This window comes from Excalfactoria chinensis, chromosome 17 (genome assembly GCF_039878825.1).
Source record: "Excalfactoria chinensis isolate bCotChi1 chromosome 17, bCotChi1.hap2, whole genome shotgun sequence".
NCBI lineage: Eukaryota > Metazoa > Chordata > Aves > Galliformes > Phasianidae > Excalfactoria > Excalfactoria chinensis.
Genome location: NC_092841.1, coordinates 776,943 through 796,337, shown reverse-complemented (window position 1 = coordinate 796,337; position 19,395 = coordinate 776,943). Strand labels below are relative to the sequence as shown.

Here is a 19,395-nt window from a genome sequence, read left to right as displayed (position 1 = left end):
TTTTTTAACTTTGCCACAAGAAGGCGGAAATTTAGATTCCATTATTTAGCAAGTAGCTCTGAGGAATTTTGGCAGCAAGGGAGTTTGGCAGCCAGGGGATGTGGTGGGGCCAGAGATCTCCTCACAGCTTTGGAGCATTAGCTGTGCCTGGCGCATTGATCCCCATCCTGCCCTGCCAGGCCCTGAGAGCCCTTGCCACATATCTACATCCTTGCCTGATCCATGCATGGATCTCTTTCCTGCCTGTGCTCCACTGTGCCATGAACTGAATTTGAAGGGCAGTCATGGCAGCGCATTCATTCGTGGAAGACATTGTCTGGGAGAATAAAAATGAATGTAGTGTGGTCAGAAGATGGGTCAGTCTGTTCCCCAATGGTGGGCATGTAGCTTGAGGAGATTACTGAATGCCTGAGGATCCTTCTTCCTACAAACTGTTTTCTAATAATCTGTTCCTCAGGGGCTTCTCTAACCAGGCCTAACACCCGTGATGGAAGACATCAAATACTGTGCAGCATCGTGCAGCAAAGAGTTCTTCTGTTTAACTATAAACTACGTGAGAAGTTTTATTTCTCTTTTGATCAATTTTTCCACTCTGTCTGGATTGTTCTTCCCCATGGACTTTGCTTTGCATTTGCCTTTTATCACTCAGTCACTCGATATCTGCATATCGTTCTGTAGCTCTCCAGTGTTAGGTTTCTTTTTTAGTGCTTTGAGTAATTGGGCATTACAAGGAAAATCTCTGTTTCTGTTGCCTTATCTGTATAACCGTGTTGACCAGCATGATTTCCTGTCTTCTGCCTTCATTAAAACCAACCTACCCTTTGCTTATTATTTCTGTACACTTGTATCCTATAACAGCTGGATTTTTAAAGAATCTTTTGGGGAGGAAACTTGCCAGAAAAATGTCCTGAAAATCCAGTCTTACCTGGGTCTGATGTTTCATAGAAAGGCTGAGATTGTAAGGGACTTCTGGAGGTCATCTGGTCCAAACCTTACCCAAGCAGGGCCATCTAGAGCCCTAGAAGTTGTCCCAGGTGGCTTTTGAAGATATCAAATGAGGGAGAATCTACAACCTCTCTAGGCAACCTTTTCTGTTTTGCTCTGTCACCAGAACAGTCAAGTCCTGATGTTCAGATGGAACTTCTTATGTTTGTGCCCATTCTCTCTTGTTCTGGCACTGGGCACCTCTGAAATGTGCCTGTCCTCATCTTTGCTGTATCTTCTTTTAGGTATTTATAGGCATTGATAACATCCCCCTAAGCTTTCTCTTCTCCAGGCTGGAAAGTCCCAGCTCTCTTAGTTTCTCATCACAGCAGAGGTGCTCCAGTCCTTTTGTCATCTCAGTAGCTCACTCTTGGACTCTTACCAGTATGTCTATGTCTCCCTTGTATTGGGGCCTCAGAAAAGAACTCAGTACTCTACGTGCATCCTCACCATTGCATCCAGAGGTGCCACTGTTTGTGATGTTTCTGGGGTACTTGATGAAATCGGAGAGATTTCCTCTCTCAGCTCTAGACACCTCTTCCCAAAGGTCCTAATGACAGGATAGAGTCAAAACCATCAGTGGGGAAACTTCACTGCATCTAGTCTTGTAGATGTGCATGTGTCCTTTTCAAGTTAGGCTCAGCTTCTTCAGAAAGGGTATCCAAAAAGGAATCTGGATTCAGCATGGAAGTACTGGTATTTATCTGTGTGCAGCTGTGGGATAATCATTTTTTCCTGGCATCAGTTTTACTCATGATGAATGAGTCTGTACGTTCTGCACACTCTTACTGTGTATTTTCTGATCCTTTACCTCACAGCCAGAGAAATGAATTTTCAGGTGTTTCAAGGAGTTGTAGGTCATGGCCACTGAAAAAAGAGGGACGAGTGATAAGAGTGACAACTAGGCATGGAGCTCCAGTTAATGCCAAGCCTGGTCTCTTGCAACAACCCCACCTGTATTTACCTAAACATCGCCCTTTTTGGTTACTGGCATGGTGCTTCGAGTCTGAGTGATTTTGAAAATAAATTTAGACTGGTGGATAGATTAAATTTTCTAGCTAATAAAAGAATGACATTCTTGAACAGCCTTCCAAACTGGAAAGTAGGGGCAAAAAGCCTACATTGTTTCTAGATGGAGCTTGATAAGCTAATGGAGGGGATTTTATGATATGACAGGAATGATCCTGGAGTGAAAAATTAAATCCAGAATATTTCAGTTGCTTGTATCTCCAGGAGAATGCTAAACAGAGGTGATTATCCATTCTTGATTCTCTCTATTGCTCTATATTTTATCATCCTCATACTTAGGAGCTTTATTTAGTTGTGTTTGAATCACCAGTTTTCTTTCCCCTTAGTGTAGCTCTGGCTTCTGGAATGCAGAAAGGAGCTTGGTTGTTTTTTTTCCTGTAGTGTCCTGTTTTGGCCAGAGATATGAGCTGAATCCAATACACTGCATCCCTTGTGTCACAGCACTCCTGTGTGCCTGGGTAAGGTGTGTTGCTCATGCATTTTCAGTAATGTGTTCATAGACCTGCAGTCATGCAGCATTTCTCTTTAGATATTGATAGGCCACTTTCAGGTCTCCCCAGACCTTTTCTTCTCCAGTCTGGACAGCCCCAGCTCTCTCAGCCTGTCCTGACAGGGGAGGTGTTCCATCCCTGGGACCTTTTTACAGCTCTGCTCTGGATGCACTCCAGCAGGTCCATGTCTCTTCTGTGCTGAGGACTCCCCATCTGGATGCAATGCTCCAGGTGAGGTCTCACAGCACACAGCTGAGGGGAAGGATCACTGCCCTCACCTTATTGAACACACTTCTTTTGACACAGCCCAAGACATGGCTGACTTTCTGGGCTGTGAAACCTTCTTTGTTCACTGAGGTTATTGTTGAGGATCAGAGCCAAAGAATGATGCCGATTCCCTAGTCCTGTGTCCCTCTTCCATATCTATCAATCTGTCCTGTAGCTACTTGGATCTACTTCAGAGCTTAGATGTGCAGCCTTTCCTCAGCTCATGAAGGTTTTTAGGAATCGTTCACTGCAGTGAATGAGTGACCCTCCTGCTGAGTGACATCAATCTTGGGTTCACCCCATTCAAAATGGGTACCCGTGTGTCCTGCAGCATGCTGCGAGATCATGGGATACTTCTTTTACCTCAAGATGGTTCTCATTCGTAACAAAAAGTTACCAATCCGAATAGGGATTCAGAGGGCCTCTCCTTGGCAATCCTAGGCTGGTTGTGATGACATGGCCTGAGCCTTTTGGTCCATACAGCAATGAGTAAATCCAAGAGAATGAAGACCATCCCAGACATAGCCACATTCAATCTGGCAGCTTCCTGGGGCCCAGGTCATAATGGATGCTTAAAACCTATAGAGGGAATGACTGAAACAGTCCTTCACACAAGTCCTAAAGCCATTTCCTGTTTGTGTCAGCTCCACCCATGTTCCATTCATGGTTTCCAGTCACACTGCATGTGATATGAAGTTGTAGAAATGCATTTTCAGGAAAATGAGCCCTGGAGATCTCTGCAGAGCTCAGCACTGATCCACAGCTGTGTCTGGGGAGTACAGGGCTCTGGAGAGATGACCCTCACAGCATGGTTCTAGCTAGAGCCACTGGCCTGGTGCCTACTGCCCAGATTGGTTTCTGCAGTCACAGCCATTCTAGCACAGCCTGTGGGCCTCTAGGACGTCCTGAGGGTTATTATATTCCAACCATGACCACAAAGGACATTTACGTGCTGTTTCTGAGACCACTTGTGACTCTGATGGAGAATGGGATGGAAGCCTGCTTTGGCAGGGGGGTTGGACTCGATGATCTCTAGAGGTCCCTTCCAACCCCTACAGTTCTGTGATTCTGTGAATGCAATGGCTCTGGAATGAAGCTGCAGTGTGCAGTGGAGGTCTAAAGGCTGAACAGCAAAAGTTGGATGTGACCCCCATCATCAGTCATGTTCACTGCTCAGGCCCACAACCACAGTGTTATAGAGGCAATGCACAGGGCCCATCTGGGCCTGACCCACCCAGCGAGCACCGTGTGCTCAGGCTCAGGTCAGTGCCTGTTGCAGTGGGAACATATTGCTTGGGTACGGGGCCTCTGCCAGCAGGCTGGGATCTTTCCCAAAGCCTTTCTAGTCAGCCTGTGGCCTTTCCCACTCACTGAATGCTCCCTGAGCCAACTGCAGCTGGCAAGGCCCCCATGCTGGACCAAGGGACATCTCAGGCACATGAGCTGCCTCTGCCTCCAGTTGCACCTCTGCCTTCATCACTTTATTAATGGTGTTTGTCACTGTGGGTTTGATGTCTTCCCTTCCTTCTGGCATCTAATAGAGAGGCATGGGCCCACTTTGCACTCGTTTTCCATTTCAGATCTCTGCCGTGTTTTCAGTCTTTTTGAAAGATTTTATTATGTTCCTAAAATGCAACAAAATAGGAGATGAAGATCAGACAAAAACCACAGATGCCACAAAATTAGGACAGGATTAAATAGTGCAACAATAGCCGAAGACATTCAAATGACAGAAGCTGCTCTGCATTGGACCATGTGGCTGAGGGACCTCAGCTGGTATTTCAGTTTGGTGCTGCAGGGTCCCTCATAGACCAAGCAGCCTGGCAGGAGCCCCCACCAGCTTTCTGATGAGGACTGCGAGTGTCTGAGTCCAGGATAGCTCTTTTCAGTGTTTTCTTTTCTGCATGCTTAGCTATGTGAAAACATAGCCTAGATTCTGAGCATTTGTGCCCACAAAACTCAAAACAGGATGGGTAAGCTGTAAGGGATGGCCTCAGGAACTTTCCATACTTCATTGAAAGATAAAACATAATCATTCTGTGACCATCAGATCTGTGACTTGGCAACTCAGCCAATGAAGGCTTTTGGGAAGGGTGCTGACCCCATGTGTGCAGGTCTCTGCACCCAGTGGGTTGCACCCAGTGTGATCCCAACATCACCAGCCCCAGCATACAGGACTTGTGACTCAGACCTGGACAATTCATAAGATTAGCCTAAAAGTGCTTTTACAAACAGAACAAGCAGCAATAACAAATTTGAGGTGAATATCTGCTTTTTAGCATACTTGGAATATAATTGCTTATTTTATGATTTTTAAGTTTATTTCAAGATTGCTTTGAAAACTATGAGCATGGACCAGATTCATAAGGAGGAGTTTTATCTAACTCAGAACTATGTGCATGTGTTGTCCAGAAATACAGTAGTATTTCCAGCAGACTACTTCGCTGGGAAATAGCCCCGGATATATCAACAGTGCTAAGAACTGGCGGTAACTGCCAGGTAGTAAATGAACTGCAGTCCTTAAGTACTGCTAACCTCCAGGCAGGGGCAGAAGTACAGCACACATGCAATGAGGGCTGCTAACCCCTGTGCCTTGCCCGGGGCTCCCCATGGTCAGGCAGAGGCTGTGGCTGACTGTGATGACTTTGTTTGTGGCTCAGCTTTCACCACAACTTCTCCATTCACTGCACTGCACTTCGGGGAACTACTGGAGCTGTGTTGTAGCTTTGGCCAAAGAACCAACCCTGGAACTGCCATCCATGCCTGGTCAGAGCTATTGCCATGGCCAGACCTGAGTAAGGTCTGTAAAAGAGCAGGAGCTGAGGAGCTGAGTGTTCAGCTGTGTCAACATGAACACATGTTCTCTGTCCTTGACATCCAGAAATGGAATTTTACTCTTATGGCTCCTCCAAATTCCTCCAAACTCCCAGCTCTCCTGTGCAGCGTGGTTGACTAGTGCTCAGGTTTTCATTCCCAACCACATCAGGAGGGCAATGTGCCATCTCTGAGCGATGCAGGGAGAAATTGTATGCTGGGTGTGGGTGTCCAGGGCTGTGATAAATGCCATTCAGAGCAAAGAAAGACTTTGTTCCAAACTGCTGTGGATCAGAAGACTCAAAGACCTTCGGATGTCCTGCTGACAGTCAGAGCCCCCCAAAGGGTGGCCTTCAGAGAGATACCTGTTGCTAAAATGTCACTGTGACTACATCATTGGCAGCCTCACTTCTTTCCAGCGGTCATCACATCACGCTATGACAAATCACCGTCATCCAGCCTCGTTTTTAAGGTTCTTCTCATTTTCTCTTTGTGACCACATCATGAAAATACTTGCAGTGCGGCACGTGGTGTGCCCTCACCAAATGAATAGGTCACTGTGAGTGCTACTGCAGTATAGTAAATTGCTTTATATATGAAGTGTCCATCCTAGGATGGGCTTTTTGGTTCCAGAAATGTCCTATGAAAATGGATGCACAATCAGGGAACGCCTTCTCAATGAATTAGCACCAATGGATCTGTTCACTGTTCAGACCGCCTTGGAGATCAGTTATTGCAGAAGCATTTAATTTTTGCCTGGTTTTGTCCTAGATATTCTCAGTTTGTTTACACGGCTGAAGGAGATGTGGGTCCTGAGAGGATCTGGATTAATGACCTGTTTCCTAATCACCACTTCCTCTGTCATTTTTCACCACTTAAAGCTCCATTCAACGAAAAATGAAGGAGAAATCACTCCTTTTGAAAATAGCTAGAGGGGATAGGGCTGAGGGCAGAGGTGAGATGTTCTCCTGAGAACAGCCCATATCTATCATCATCCTCCACAGGCTGAAGGCCAGGAGATGTCTTGAACAAAGACAGCTGCCATCTTCCATCACAGGACTCACTGCTGACATCTCTGGCCCCATAGCCTTTGGGCATCTTGTAGCAGATATCAGCACTGGGAATGTGGAGCCTGGGAAGGAGATACTACCCTAGAATCCCTGGGGGTGTGAAGAGTTGGCAAAGTTTGCTAAGCGTGGGGATCAGAATGTGACCAAACACTGGGAGAATTTGCCTTGAGTGAAGATTTTATGGCATCGTGTTCGCACGGCTTTGTTCACGGAGTCTTGGCATTGGTTCCATGCGGGACTTGCACAAAAAGCAGCATAAAATAGCTCATTGGTGGAGAGGGGGGGTGTCCAGGATGGTGGCAGGTTTCCTTGGTTTGTTTTCCATTTGCTGAGGAAGTCTCCTGGCTGCCTTTCCAGGCAGTCCTCCTGAGCAGAGCTCCCTGTGTGGAGGATGGGATGGTGAGCAGGTCACTGCTCCGGGGCACGGGAGGAATGCACAGATCTGTGGGAAAGAGCCTGTGGGCTCCGCACAGTGCCACTGCACTCTGCTCCATTACAGGATGGGGCTTTCTGCATCCTCAGCAGGCGTGAGGGAGTTCAGTGAGGGGAATCGTGCAAAGAGGACATCATCTGCAAGGAAAACAGCAAACTCATGGTTATGGTAAATTCCCTCGCAGCCCCAGGCTGGTCTCAGAGGAGCAAAGGTCTCTTGTTGTTCTGATTGTGGGGTGAGCACTCAGAGTTCTCATCTGCTTTGCCAGATGAAACATGGCTCGAAGGAAGACCAGGCAGGGTCCTGCTGGAACTTGTACATAGCAGTGTTTGATCAGCATCCATGGCAAAATTAGTGCAAATGTCCATGGGACTTCTGCCTGCAGGAATCCAGGGCTGCTCTTACTGTCTGAGCACTGTAAACATCAGCTAGAACACACAGCGTCCATGTTTAGTGAGATGGTTTTATCAGCAGCATTCCTGCAAGCAGAAGCCCAGGAATACAAACACACCACAACAAACACGTGAAGAATTTGATAAGGCTGAACTGCATCTCTGAACATCTCTCTCCTGGTTTTTCTCTTTGGGTATTTAAAGTTTTATGGTGGGTCAGGATTGCCTAAGAAGCACTGCACGTGCATTAGAGACAAATGCATTTACTTCCACTTCAACAGCTGACAGGGCAAACAGGAAAGCAGGGGAGGATTTAGATGGATCCAGTATCTGAGGAAATGTAAGCTCTGCTTATCCCTGTCTTGGTGCATGCAGAAGGTGACACAGGGAAAAAGATGAGAAGATGGAAAGTGAACAAGATTAGGCATAGAGGTCCGTCTTGAGCAAAGCCATGGATGTTGCATCTCAGCGACATAAGGGATGGTCTGGCCTTCTGGCAGTGCCTTTCATTGGGCCATTCCTGGTGGCAAGAAGCAATGTTTGTTCCAGGTGTTGTGCCTCACCCTGTGCAAGCTGCAGGCAGGAGCCAGGTGTCTAAATATGGGTCTCATGCCTATGCAGATGCTACCAGTCCAGCTACCACAGCATCTGTGCCCTGTAGGATCTGTACCCGGACTGTCAGCAAGGCAGAAGTGTCCCAAATTGTTCTGCTTAGCAACAGAACACACCTGGAGTGCTGCATGGTTGGTGTGACAGATGCTACTCTAAGGAGACTCATTCTTTTCTTCCTCTTTTTCTTCCATTTCCCCCCCCCCCACTTCTTAAAACCAGTTTTAATCTTATTGGTTTTGTTAATTTTACTAAGAAGAGGTTAAACATTTTTAAAGATTAAAATATTCTAAAATTATACTGTGAAAATTCAGGACTGACCTGCTACCCACCCTTCCTTCCTTCCTTCCTTCCTTCCTTCCTTCCTTCCTTCCTTCCTTCCTTCCTTCCTTCCTTCCTTCCTTCCTTCCTTCCTTCCTTCCTTCCTTCCTTCCTTCCTTCCTTCCTTCCATCCTTCCTTCCTTCCATCCTTCCTTCCATCTTTCTATCTTTCTATCTTTTTCTTTATTTTTTTCCCCCTCATGTTTATTTTATCCCCATTTGGGATAAGGAAAAATTATTAAAATCACGGGAAGTTTTGCACTGTGGGAAAACAGCTCCTTTCCAGCTCTGACAAACCCAGAGCAATGTGCAGAGCCTGAGGCTACCTGTATAGGTGACTGGGGGCTTGAGTTCTTCCTCCAGCTAATGCTGGGTGAATTCAAATGGCACTTGTTGGTGTCTGTGGGCACTGCACCATCTGGGGAGATGGGACAACTGGTGAGCACCATGGCTGGGTGTGTTACCACATTACCTGCTGCTGCAACAGTGGGAAGAAGGCTGTGTCCAAGGGTGTTGCAGCCACCTTGCAAGTCACTGATCCAGGGCAGACAGGTATCCAAGGGATGCAGGGTTCAATCTTCAGTTCAGCATCCATCTCCAGCCTTGGGGATGCCATGGCCGGTATGTTGTCTCTCTCTTCTCCATTCATGTTGAAGGGTGGTGTTCCCATGCCCTCAGCTTTGGCAGAAAGAGCACTAGGAAGTGGCAGTGAGGTGCACGTGTTGCATCTGATGGGGAGTCTGTGGGTTTTCCGGAAAAGCCACACAGGAGATGAACTGTCTGGCCATTGCAGATCTGCCTGATCTACCCCAGGAAAAGATCTGGCAATGCAGGATGTGCTCATGGTTCTCCTTCCAGCCCAACAAGGGTAGCTCTCAGGAGACACTAGATTTAAGTGCCAAAGTACTCGGGAAATGGTCACAACCTGAACCCCATCTGAGCCTTTATTTCTGTGCACACATAGAATCAAAGAACTGTAAAACCATTGAGGTTAGAAAAGACCTCTAAGATCATCTAGTCTGACCATCAGCCCATCCCCACCATGTCTACCAAACCATGTCCCTCACTGCCACATCTCCATGTTCTTTGAACACCACCAGGAACAGTGTGACACAGCCACCTCCATGGCAGCCCATTCCAATGCCTCGCCACTCTATCTGATAAGAATTTTTTCCTAATATCCAATTTGAACCTCCCTTAGTACAACTTGAGGCCGTCACTTCTTTTCCTATCTCTGTTAACCTGAGAGAAGATGCCATTCCCCACTTCTCCACAACCTCCTTTCAAGCAGTCATAGAAAGAAATAACGTCTCCCCTAAACCTCCTCCAGGCTGAACAATCCTAGTTCCCTCAGCTGCTCCTCTTGTATCATCAGACTTGTGCAGAACTGATCCTTACAAACCTAGCCTCAGGGGATAGCCAGTGTTGTGGAAGCAAGCACCCACAAGCTACCAGGGTAGTCCAGCTTTATGAATTTAATATTTATAGGCAGGAGGAGATGGGGGACAGCCTGTACTGTGTATGGCCTTGCAATTTATGTGTTGGCAGTAGTGGTCGATGGGAGATATGCTCTGAGGCTCAAAAGTGTGCTTAAGCTTTATAAATACAGTCAGTTCAGGCTGAAGTGAGTGAACAGTGTGGGATGTTTTGAGGCCAGATTTGACTTCATGAAAAAAAAACCACACCAAACAACAACAACAAAAAAACACCATTGAACCAGCGGTACTTGAGTGTGTTGTGAAAGCACGCATGGCCGGGGCCGCAGCGTGACCTCCTGGCTCAGACAGAAAGGAGTTCGGTACAATCACTGCAAATTAAAATGTTGCATATGCTCTGAGTGCAAAACGATTGTACGCAGTGCCTGGAAGAAGCCTTCCTGAAAGACTCTTGCCTCTGCTGGTGGTCTTGCAGCTCCAGCACTGGATGTCTGGCTCACGCTCTCTATTTTTCAAAAACATTAATAATAATAATCCATATAAAACTGTCATATTGGTTCAACATGTACGTCACCAAAGCCCCGACTAATTTATCAAAGATTTAGTGTTCAGTTGAACAAAGTCTCATTTTTGTAAGCAGATGCAGTTTGCTGGATTGTCCTGTCATCACCCACTGTTCCACTGGAAAGATGCATTATATCAGCAACTTCTAAAAGTCAAAAAATGTACATTTTGAAGTAGTAATGTAAACATTTATTGCATGCTCCACGTTAGTCATGAATTGAATGGAAAACTTTGGAGATAATGCTGCCAAAGTGGGTCTACAGCCCTACAGCCGCCAGTGATGGGTGTACAGCAATGGGGATGGGGCAGTGCACAGCAACCACACCACTAGGCAGGAGAACATGAGATGCCCAAGGGAGCTAAAAAATGCTCACTTGGACTTGGAAACTGAGAACATCAGTTCAAGGATTTGGTATGAAACAAATCCATGGCCCGTCTGGGTGCCTGCAGGGCTGTTTCCAGGGCACGGCCATGTGTAGCATGTAGCATGACAAGCTTAGGTAGAAAATACTGTGCGTAGGAGATGGGGAAAGGGCTGCAAAGACCAGTGGGAAAGGCAGTGGTGGGAAGAACAAGAAGGGAGGGACTGGTGAGGGGTTTTGCTTAGGTAAGAACTGGAATCTGATTGAGCAAGGTTCTGCATTTTACTTCAGAGCCCAGCCACCAGGGCTGGGTAAGGATACAGTCAGTCCCAGGGGCTGCACATGGGGACAGCTTATGTCCCATCTGCAAAGCAGTAAAGAGGCACAGGCACATCTAGGACTTCCTCTCCAAACACTGCATGGGCACTGCATGAACTCATAGAATCATTTGAGTTGGAAGGGACCAGATCAAATAGTGCAATTGGCAATGACATCCACAGCTCCATCAGGGCTCAGAGCCCCATCCAGCCTGACCTTGAGTGTCTTCAAGGACATGGCACCCACTGCCTGTCTGGACAGTCTCACCTGGCAATGAACTGCAGCACAAAGCAGGACAGAGAGACACAGACTGACCTGCTGCCAATGGGATGTGGCCAGTGCAGAGGTAAGGGCAGGCTGGGGAGGGCAGAGAGGTGGATAGAAGGAGAAAGCAGATGGCAAAATCTGAGCGGTGCAGGGTAGGAAGAGGGGTGTGAGAAAGTCCTGGCATACGTAGCGTGGAGGAGATGGTATCGTATACAACACACTATTCTTACTTCCTTATACAGTAAATTGGTAAGTTTTTTTGTATTAAATCAGATTTTATCACTGAATCAATCTTGCACTTTTCTATTCTTGTTCTCTGCAAATGACCTTTTTTAGCTCTCCTCAGCTCTTTCCTGATGGGACTCATTAGGAGCTGGTGCTGATTTTTACAGGCATTCACTTTCACTTAGCATCTGAATGGGCTTTTATTTTTTTTCTTTCTTTTTTGTCAAAACAGTCGATTCTCAACGATTCTTGAAGCTTTGTGCTGCTCTTAGTGTCAGCAGCTCCTCCCATGCACCCCACAAAGACTTTTGGCGTGATCTGGACCCGTCCCTTCCCTCCAGTGAGGTATCAGTGCCACCAAGTGAAGCTCCCTCCTTCTCTCTATGTTTTGTGGTGGTGTAACATGAATTTCCTGGGAGTTTTCCTGAAGCATTTTTGACAAACCCTGATTAAAACTCATAGCAGAGCAATGTAGCAAACAAACAAACAAACCTTCTCGTCCTTCAAGAACTCTCAACAACTGTTACCTAATCTTGTGAAATTCTTCATAAAGGCCTTACCTGCACTATGTATGTTACTCAAAGAATAATTTTGCATGCATATTTCACTTTGCAGGGTGTTGGTACGTGTTCTGACATAAAGCCTAGCTGCTGTTAGCTGTTTCTCTTTCACTGCCTGTACCATGCAATGAGCAGCCTTCTCTGTGCTGTGTGCACTAATTCCATCACCCAGTTTGCTCAGCTAACCAGAGCCTTACATAAAAAAAGGTTGTTCTCCATTTATAGATCTGTTCTGCATTTCGAACAGTTCAAGTGCTCTCTCAGGCGGATTCCCCATGACTGTGTTTTTTCACAACACCCCTGGCTTTCTGCAGATATCCGGTGCTTATGCTTGGAAATTCATCCAGCAGAGCAGCCAAGGATGCAGACCCAGCAGGCACGGTGGACAGAATCAAGCAAATCCTGAAGCCTTCCTCTGAAATGTTGCTAACGCATGTCTGTGATCTGATTGCTTTACAAACACCAGTCTTCGTTAACTCTCCCGAGGGCTGATTGGGAGTTTCATTCTTACCTGCTCTTCTTCTCTTCCAGAGGTCACTTTGGTGTCTGGTTCTCTATTTGAGCATCCAAAGTGGAGCGGGCAGAATCTGGACCGGTCCGTACAGGCACGGTGATGAATGGTGTGATCAAACAGGATCGCTCGGACCACAAAAGTGCACCAAGTGGAAATGAGGAAGAGAAGGCACCCAAAGAAAAGGCTGTGGGTGAAGTGAGGGATGGCACCAAGCTCCAGCCACCCCCCTTTGCAGAGCGGAAGAATGGTGAGTGCCTCTCAGTGGCAGCAAGAGGGGGAAAGTGAGCATGTACAACTGGATCAGTGCTGAGTGGCACCTCTCGTGTATGCTGGGTTGTGGCTCATCAGTATTTTTTCTGTGGTGTTTTTGAAGGTATTTCTGGCGGCAGCATTTTAGGATGTAATGGAAGGGGCTCCTCAGCTTAATATTTCTTGTCATGCTTAAGTACCGAGGTCAGCCATGTGGTAGCTGTCATGCTCTTTGCATCCAAGTGCTTGCTGTAATTTGAGGCTGAAACGTAGCATTTCAAGGTCTTAGGAAGAGGCTGATGTTCTGATGATAATAATGGAATTTGTTGGGGAGTAAGTGTGGTGTGAGGTTGGTCAGTGGAGCAGGGTTTTGGTTGCAAACATACTGATAGACTTGTTCTGCTCTCAAAGAGTACTGAGTGCTTCAAGTAATCTCGTGTTCAGCAAATTTGCTTCAGATCAATGAACTTGGCCTGGGCCTCTGCAAGGATCATTTTTGTTTCCTTGGCCATGTGTCCAGAGATTAGTCGTATTGGCAGATGTTGATTCAGGTTTCAGAGGAGATCTGTTGGAAGAAGACTGATAGAAAAAGAAAAGCAACACAATTCAGCCATGCAAAGGATATTCAGGCTGATGAGCTGTTTGCCATTTCTTTCAGACAACTGTATATTATAAGAAATGAAGACAATTCCTCTTTGTGCACTCTAAGGCTTTCAATATTAAGAGTTCAAAATATCATGCAATGTGAAAGTGCAGCTTGAAGGCACTATTTTTGCTTTGTGTCTTTGATTGTTTGCATTATTTTAGAGGACCCAATTTTTCTCCATCACTATAAATCAGAAATAATCCAAATGATGACATCATGGCAATGTCAGGCTGGAATAACACAGCAGAAAATCAGGCCCAAACTCTGCCCATAGTCCGATTAAGTTACGCCAATGAGTGTACTTCTTTCCTACGGTCTCAGATATCGAAGTATTCTTAAGATAACATGATACCAAAGGCAACAATGATGTGGACCAGTGAAAGGACAAAGTTAAGACTGCCTGGTGATGCATAAAGTTCATATTTGCTCTACAGCTTTCCAATTCCTGTTTCTTGGAGACTCGTGCCCTGCATGGCCATCAGCTTGGTGGTCCACCAGGACATGGCTCCATTCCTGCATGGGTTGTTTGCACAGGCTGGGAATCCCTCCAGCCCTTAGCTTTCCTCTTTTTGCTGTTTTTTCCCTTTCTCTAGCAGACTCAGATAATGTGAGAGCTTAGCTCTTCCTACTGACCCTGTTCATCTCCTTTCATCTCACATCATCTCAGGAACAAGTGGGCCTGCCAAGAGTCGCACATCTCGTGTGATGCCCAGGCCTGCCTTTGATGTCATGTTCCCTGATGGGACAGTTCCTGCTGGACTTGTGGAGCCACCTAATCAGCATTCAGCAGGGAAATGAGTAATGGTGGCATCCCCAGCTCTGCGGGTGATCCTCTGCAGGGTACGCAGCAGTCACCTGCCTTGGCCCTGGGAGCCACCACAGAGTCCTGAAGCAGATTTACAGCCTGGAGGCCGAGCCTCCTTGTCAGCTTGGTACCCTTCATTGGGTTGTTACAGCAGGGAATTTCCATCCTGTCTCCTGTTGTAGGAGGGAAGGTCAGTACCTGTGGGATTGCTAAGGGGAAAAAGAACAAGTCTCTGTCTGCTTGTCTCCCAGCCCCTGAATGTTATCTGTGCAGGTGTATTTGCCATTCTCCTCCATACCCATAAATGCATGGAAGAAAGTAGCAGGAGGGAGCAGGGATCCACCATCCAAGACTATACCACTGAACGGGACAGTGGCTGAGGATGATGGGAAGGAAGGGAATATAAACACCACCTGTAGCCATCAGTCCTACTGCGTTTCATCTCATCACCTCTGAGAAGACTGGGTGTCCCATGCACTTCCCAGTGGAGCCCTCCAGCTGGTGATCTGTGGGGTTCAGTGCTCTTGGACAGACACCCATCTCCCAGGGCCACAGCTCTTCAGAGCTCCTGCCTGAGTCTGAACTTTCAAATCATAGTCTTTATTTGACTTAACTTTGATTTAATGAAAACAGTCTAGCTAGAATATCTTTAAATAGGAAAATAGTCTTTTTAACTCTTGTATTATTCAGAAATGTCTAAGGAGATTTCATTTAAGTTTGTAAAAATAAATCACCTTTGAGAAAGGAGAAAGTCCATCCAGCAGGACCTACAAAAACCCAGGACTGGATACATATGCTCAGAACAGAGGATACTGGTACACAAACACCGAGCAGGAGTCCTGACACCTGCCTTCCCAGTCTCTGTCCTTTCTCTATAGAAAGGTACATTGTCAGGCTGTCCTTCAGACATGACGTACTAAAACTGTGCCCAGTCCCATAGGCCATGGTGTTTAAGTGCTCAATGACATCTTCTCCTCCTAAGTTCTGGGCCACGCTGGCCTGAACTGAGCAGAGCTGTGAACAGCTGTTTTGGAAGAGCCTAAGGAAAACATGGCTGTGGGCCTTCTGAAAGTCACTAATAATATTGGATTTAGAGATGAGCTCTACTAGGCCTCCCAGCGTAGCCACTGTGTATGCTTCTTGGCTGAGTACTATGAGCTGTTGCACGTTGCCTTGCCAAGAGAGGTCATTTTGAGCTCAACAAGGCAACTTTACCCTCAGCAAATGTTCCACCCAGTCTCAGTAATGAACTGAGCTGCACACTGGTGAGGTAAGAGTTTCTGACAATACTTTAAGCCTCATGATTTATAAGCTACTTTTCCCTTCCACCCCACCTAACCTTCTTGGGTCTTGACACTAGGGCCAGTGATAACATTCTAAAGAATCAATGATCCCAGGGTCATTTTCTTCAGGATAATATCCTGCTTTCCATCCAATCCAATCTCATCCCATCTCATCTCACCATGCTGCACACCTCTTCTTTATTTGTGGCATCCTTACCATGGGAACACCTGTACAACACTTTTTTCTGCTCATCTTCACTGGCTTCTATCAAAACTATCTGTACACTGTGCATCTCCTATGTGCACACCTCCCCAGGGAAAGTAGTGAGAACACAAGCCCTGCAAATTGCTTTAGCCAAGTATCTCTGCCAGTGTCAATTTGGACAGGTAGATTTCGGAAAGAATTTTGGTACCTCTTGTAATCAGTAGGGATGAGAGGACATGAAGGAGCTACTTGCTATCGAGCTCCCCAAAAGCTGTTTCAGTACTTGTGTGAGGTGTTGGGCATCTTCTGGTACAACCAGATATAGCAAAGTCCTCGGTTCAGTGCTGCAATCCCTTGTTCCCAGTCTCTAGGACTCCAAGTGTGAGATAAAATTCAGTTAGAGAGTTACCTAAATATGAAGTCTGTCTGATCTGATGAGGTTTCTCTGCCTTTGAAACCCTGCTCATAATGGACTCAGTCCCCGCTGGAGGTTTCCACTTCTCTCCAATGACTGTTGGACTTTACATGACCAGCTCTGGCTGAGATGTGTTGGGGTTTAATTCATTTAAGAGTTTAATTTTGCCCACTTGTTTCTCCAAGTGTGACAGTGTGTAGCCTTGTTTGAGTGTCAGAGCTTTGGCTGCAGTCTGCGTATCTGGTCTGTAGGCATGGGGCCAGAGGCCACTAGCAGGAAAGCTGTGTGAGATGGACCCTACCACTGCCATTTAGGCAGTTGCGTTTAAGAGAACTGAAGAGTTTGTGCCTACTCCAGTTCAGCAGCATTTGCTAACTGCTCATAATGTTTCCACATAGGTTTCCCATTGCTGATTTTGGAAAATAATGTAGTTAAACTCTTCTGTTTATTTGTATAGTGAAGTAGACCCTCTGACCACCAGCTCCTTTAGCCCCTTGCAACAAAGGGGAGGATTTTCAAGTGCCCATCTGGTTTGTGTTTAATGTAATGTGCAGAAAGGTTGCACATTTTCTGAGCCCGTGTTCATAAGTAGTAGATTGTACAACAGTTTATTACACAAATGGAGCTTTTTATTGCAGGGCTTTGTTGAGCTGCCAGTTGGGATTAAAAAGAAAAAGAAAAAAAGTAACGTGCTTCGTAGTCCCTATCAGGGAAAATTAAAGCATTAAATTCTGCTCAAACTATCAGCCATTCGTGAGCTGGTAATCAAATCCAGAAAGGCTAGTGGGAGGTCAAGACTTTTTTGCTCTTGGTGTTCCCGAATCAACAACTATTATGAAGGACATGTAAGTGAAGCAAAAATAAAGGAGAGATGTCTGACCCAGAAGTCATCACAACATCAGAGTGCGTAGACCAGAGAGGAAAGGGATCTGCGGGTTTTGGGGAGAAAACCCTAAGCAGTCCTCTCAGCTCTTGTGGTGAGCATGTGTTTTAGTTTAATTCTATATTGGAAAGGTTATTAAATTACTATCTAGTCCCAAACAAAATCTAGCCCTTGTTCCACATAGCCAGGTACGAGGTGTATCTACACGAAGATTTTCCAAATTACCTTTGGATCCAAATCAAATAAATATTGCAAACATTGTATTGAACCCAGGTGATATCTAATCCACAACGAAATATCAGCCCGCAGCCTTGAACTGCACAGCCCAGCTCTAATGCCACTTAAATCAGAATGTAAGAACTAAAAGAATTCCAGGAATCCAATGATATAAACTGTATTTTTAGAGCTGTGAGTGACTTGTGAAACACTGCAGTCACTAAAGATAGCACAAGCAAGGTTTTCCATGATTTATCGCAAGAACGCTCACAGTGAGTTCAAGTCATCGAATGTTGTGATAGCAGCACCTACATGTTGGCGTGGTTTCAGGACAAATCATTCATAACATACTTGTCGCAGAGCACAGTTTTCTTAACAGAGTTCGGAGCTGCATCTCACTTACACAAACACCTCACACATCACTCTTCTATTAAGCCCTGAGAGGTTCATTTGTTTCCAGAATCTGTTTGTTTTTTCTTTCACGCAGGCAGGTGTGACCCACCTGCTGGCACACTTCAGAAGTCTCCCAAGTGCTCAGTCTGGATGAGTGACTGAAGCAGCAGCAGAAGAGAAGGGTCCTGCCGTGGACCCAGTCAGTCGTTGTCCCACTCTGTTCCTTGCTGGCCATCTGGAATTTAGGTGTCACTTAAACAGGAGTTCACTGAGGGACATGTCACTCCTCCGTGGGGGTCTGTGTTGCTCTGTGCCCCACAGAGACTTTGTAGGACCTTCTTTGGCTGAACAAAATATCTACAAGGGGTCATTTTAAGGATAAAGTCATGGCAAACATTTCCTGACACCTCATGATCAGCTTTGCTCTTGGCTCCTGGCCCTTGCTAGCTGCAGTCAGTGAGGGTAAAGGAATTGGCTGGTGGAAGCGAGCTCTGCTGCAGAACTGCTTTCTTCCAGTTTCTAATACATGGGGATGCTTCAGACATGGCTCCAAAGCTCTCCCCCCACAGACAGGTGCACCTCTGTATCCTGCAGCCAAGTGTCTGGTAGGCTGAGAATCATCTTGAGTCTTCTTTTCTCATGTGTGAAGTCCCACATTCACCTTCCAGCCCTGAAACCCACTGGACACAGAGGTGTCCTGGTCATGCTCCCCTGGCAGAGTTCCCTTCTCTGTAGGGTTAAGAGGGTGGCAGGGAACCTGACGATCACTGGGGTCCCTTCCAACCCAAACCATTCTATGATCCCATGATTGTGTGACTGAAGGGCATCTCCTGGGGTCCTGGGTCTCCTGACACCACCATCAGAGCAGCATTCAGTATCCATGCTCTGCCTGTTGTCCTCCCTGGTAGCCATGCTTGTGGTAAAATAGTGTCAGTAATCACAAGATTTCCTTTCCCTGCTGCACTGGGGCATCCAGAGCTGAGGGTCTCCATGCTGAGCTCCCATTTTGTCTGCTTCACATCATTTACAGTTGTGGTTCATCCTGTGTTGCTTTCTGGACCTGTGAGTACTGCTGGAAGCAATGAGGATATTTGCAACACTATAATGAGTGGGCATGTGCATACCCAAGTATGAAATCTAGTGGGGAATGGTAGGAAAAGGCATCTTCTGGTTGGTTGTGCTCTTGTGCTCTCATTGTGCACTTCCCTCTTTCTCTCCTACAGAGGACTTGCTGCACTTATATTGGGTATGTGAAATTGGTCCGTTTGTGGTTGTGCTCTTGCAGGTACTGAATTGCACATGGACAGTAAATCATGTGAAAACAATGAAATGTAGATATTATCTCTGACTCGGGATCTCTGACTGCAGGCACTTTCTGTCCATTGACTCTCTTCCTTTGGTCACTGTTAAGACATAGACAGCTGTGGCCATTTTCAGATTCTCACATGGAAATCATCTCTGATGCTGTCTCTGTCTGTCTGGAAACAGAAGTTGGGTGTATTTTAGCTAAGAAATGAGGCTTAAATATATCTTCAGGGTGATTTGTCCATTAGCTTGCCTAGGGGCTTAGTGTAAGCTGCAACACTTGAACTCTTTCAGCTCAAATTAGTGGGTTCCTTCCAAACGGTCAATTCCTATGTAAGA

At 46.2% G+C, this 19,395-nt stretch overlaps 1 protein-coding gene across 5 annotated transcripts in view; it reads left to right on the top strand.

Moving 5' to 3' along the window:
• MYOCD (myocardin) overlaps nucleotides 1-19,395 on the top strand; it is a 211,914-nt gene that overhangs the window by 102,236 nt on the left and 90,283 nt on the right. For 4 of the 5 annotated variants that reach the window (XM_072351837.1, XM_072351831.1, XM_072351830.1 and 1 more), the window contains exon 2: nucleotides 12,674-12,903. In XM_072351837.1, the coding sequence (XP_072207938.1) occupies nucleotides 12,756-12,903 (148 nt within the window). In that variant the 5' untranslated portion in view covers nucleotides 12,674-12,755. Of the gene's footprint in view, nucleotides 1-12,673; nucleotides 12,904-19,395 lie in introns of those variants that run through there. The other variant, XM_072351836.1, reaches the window with a different exon arrangement.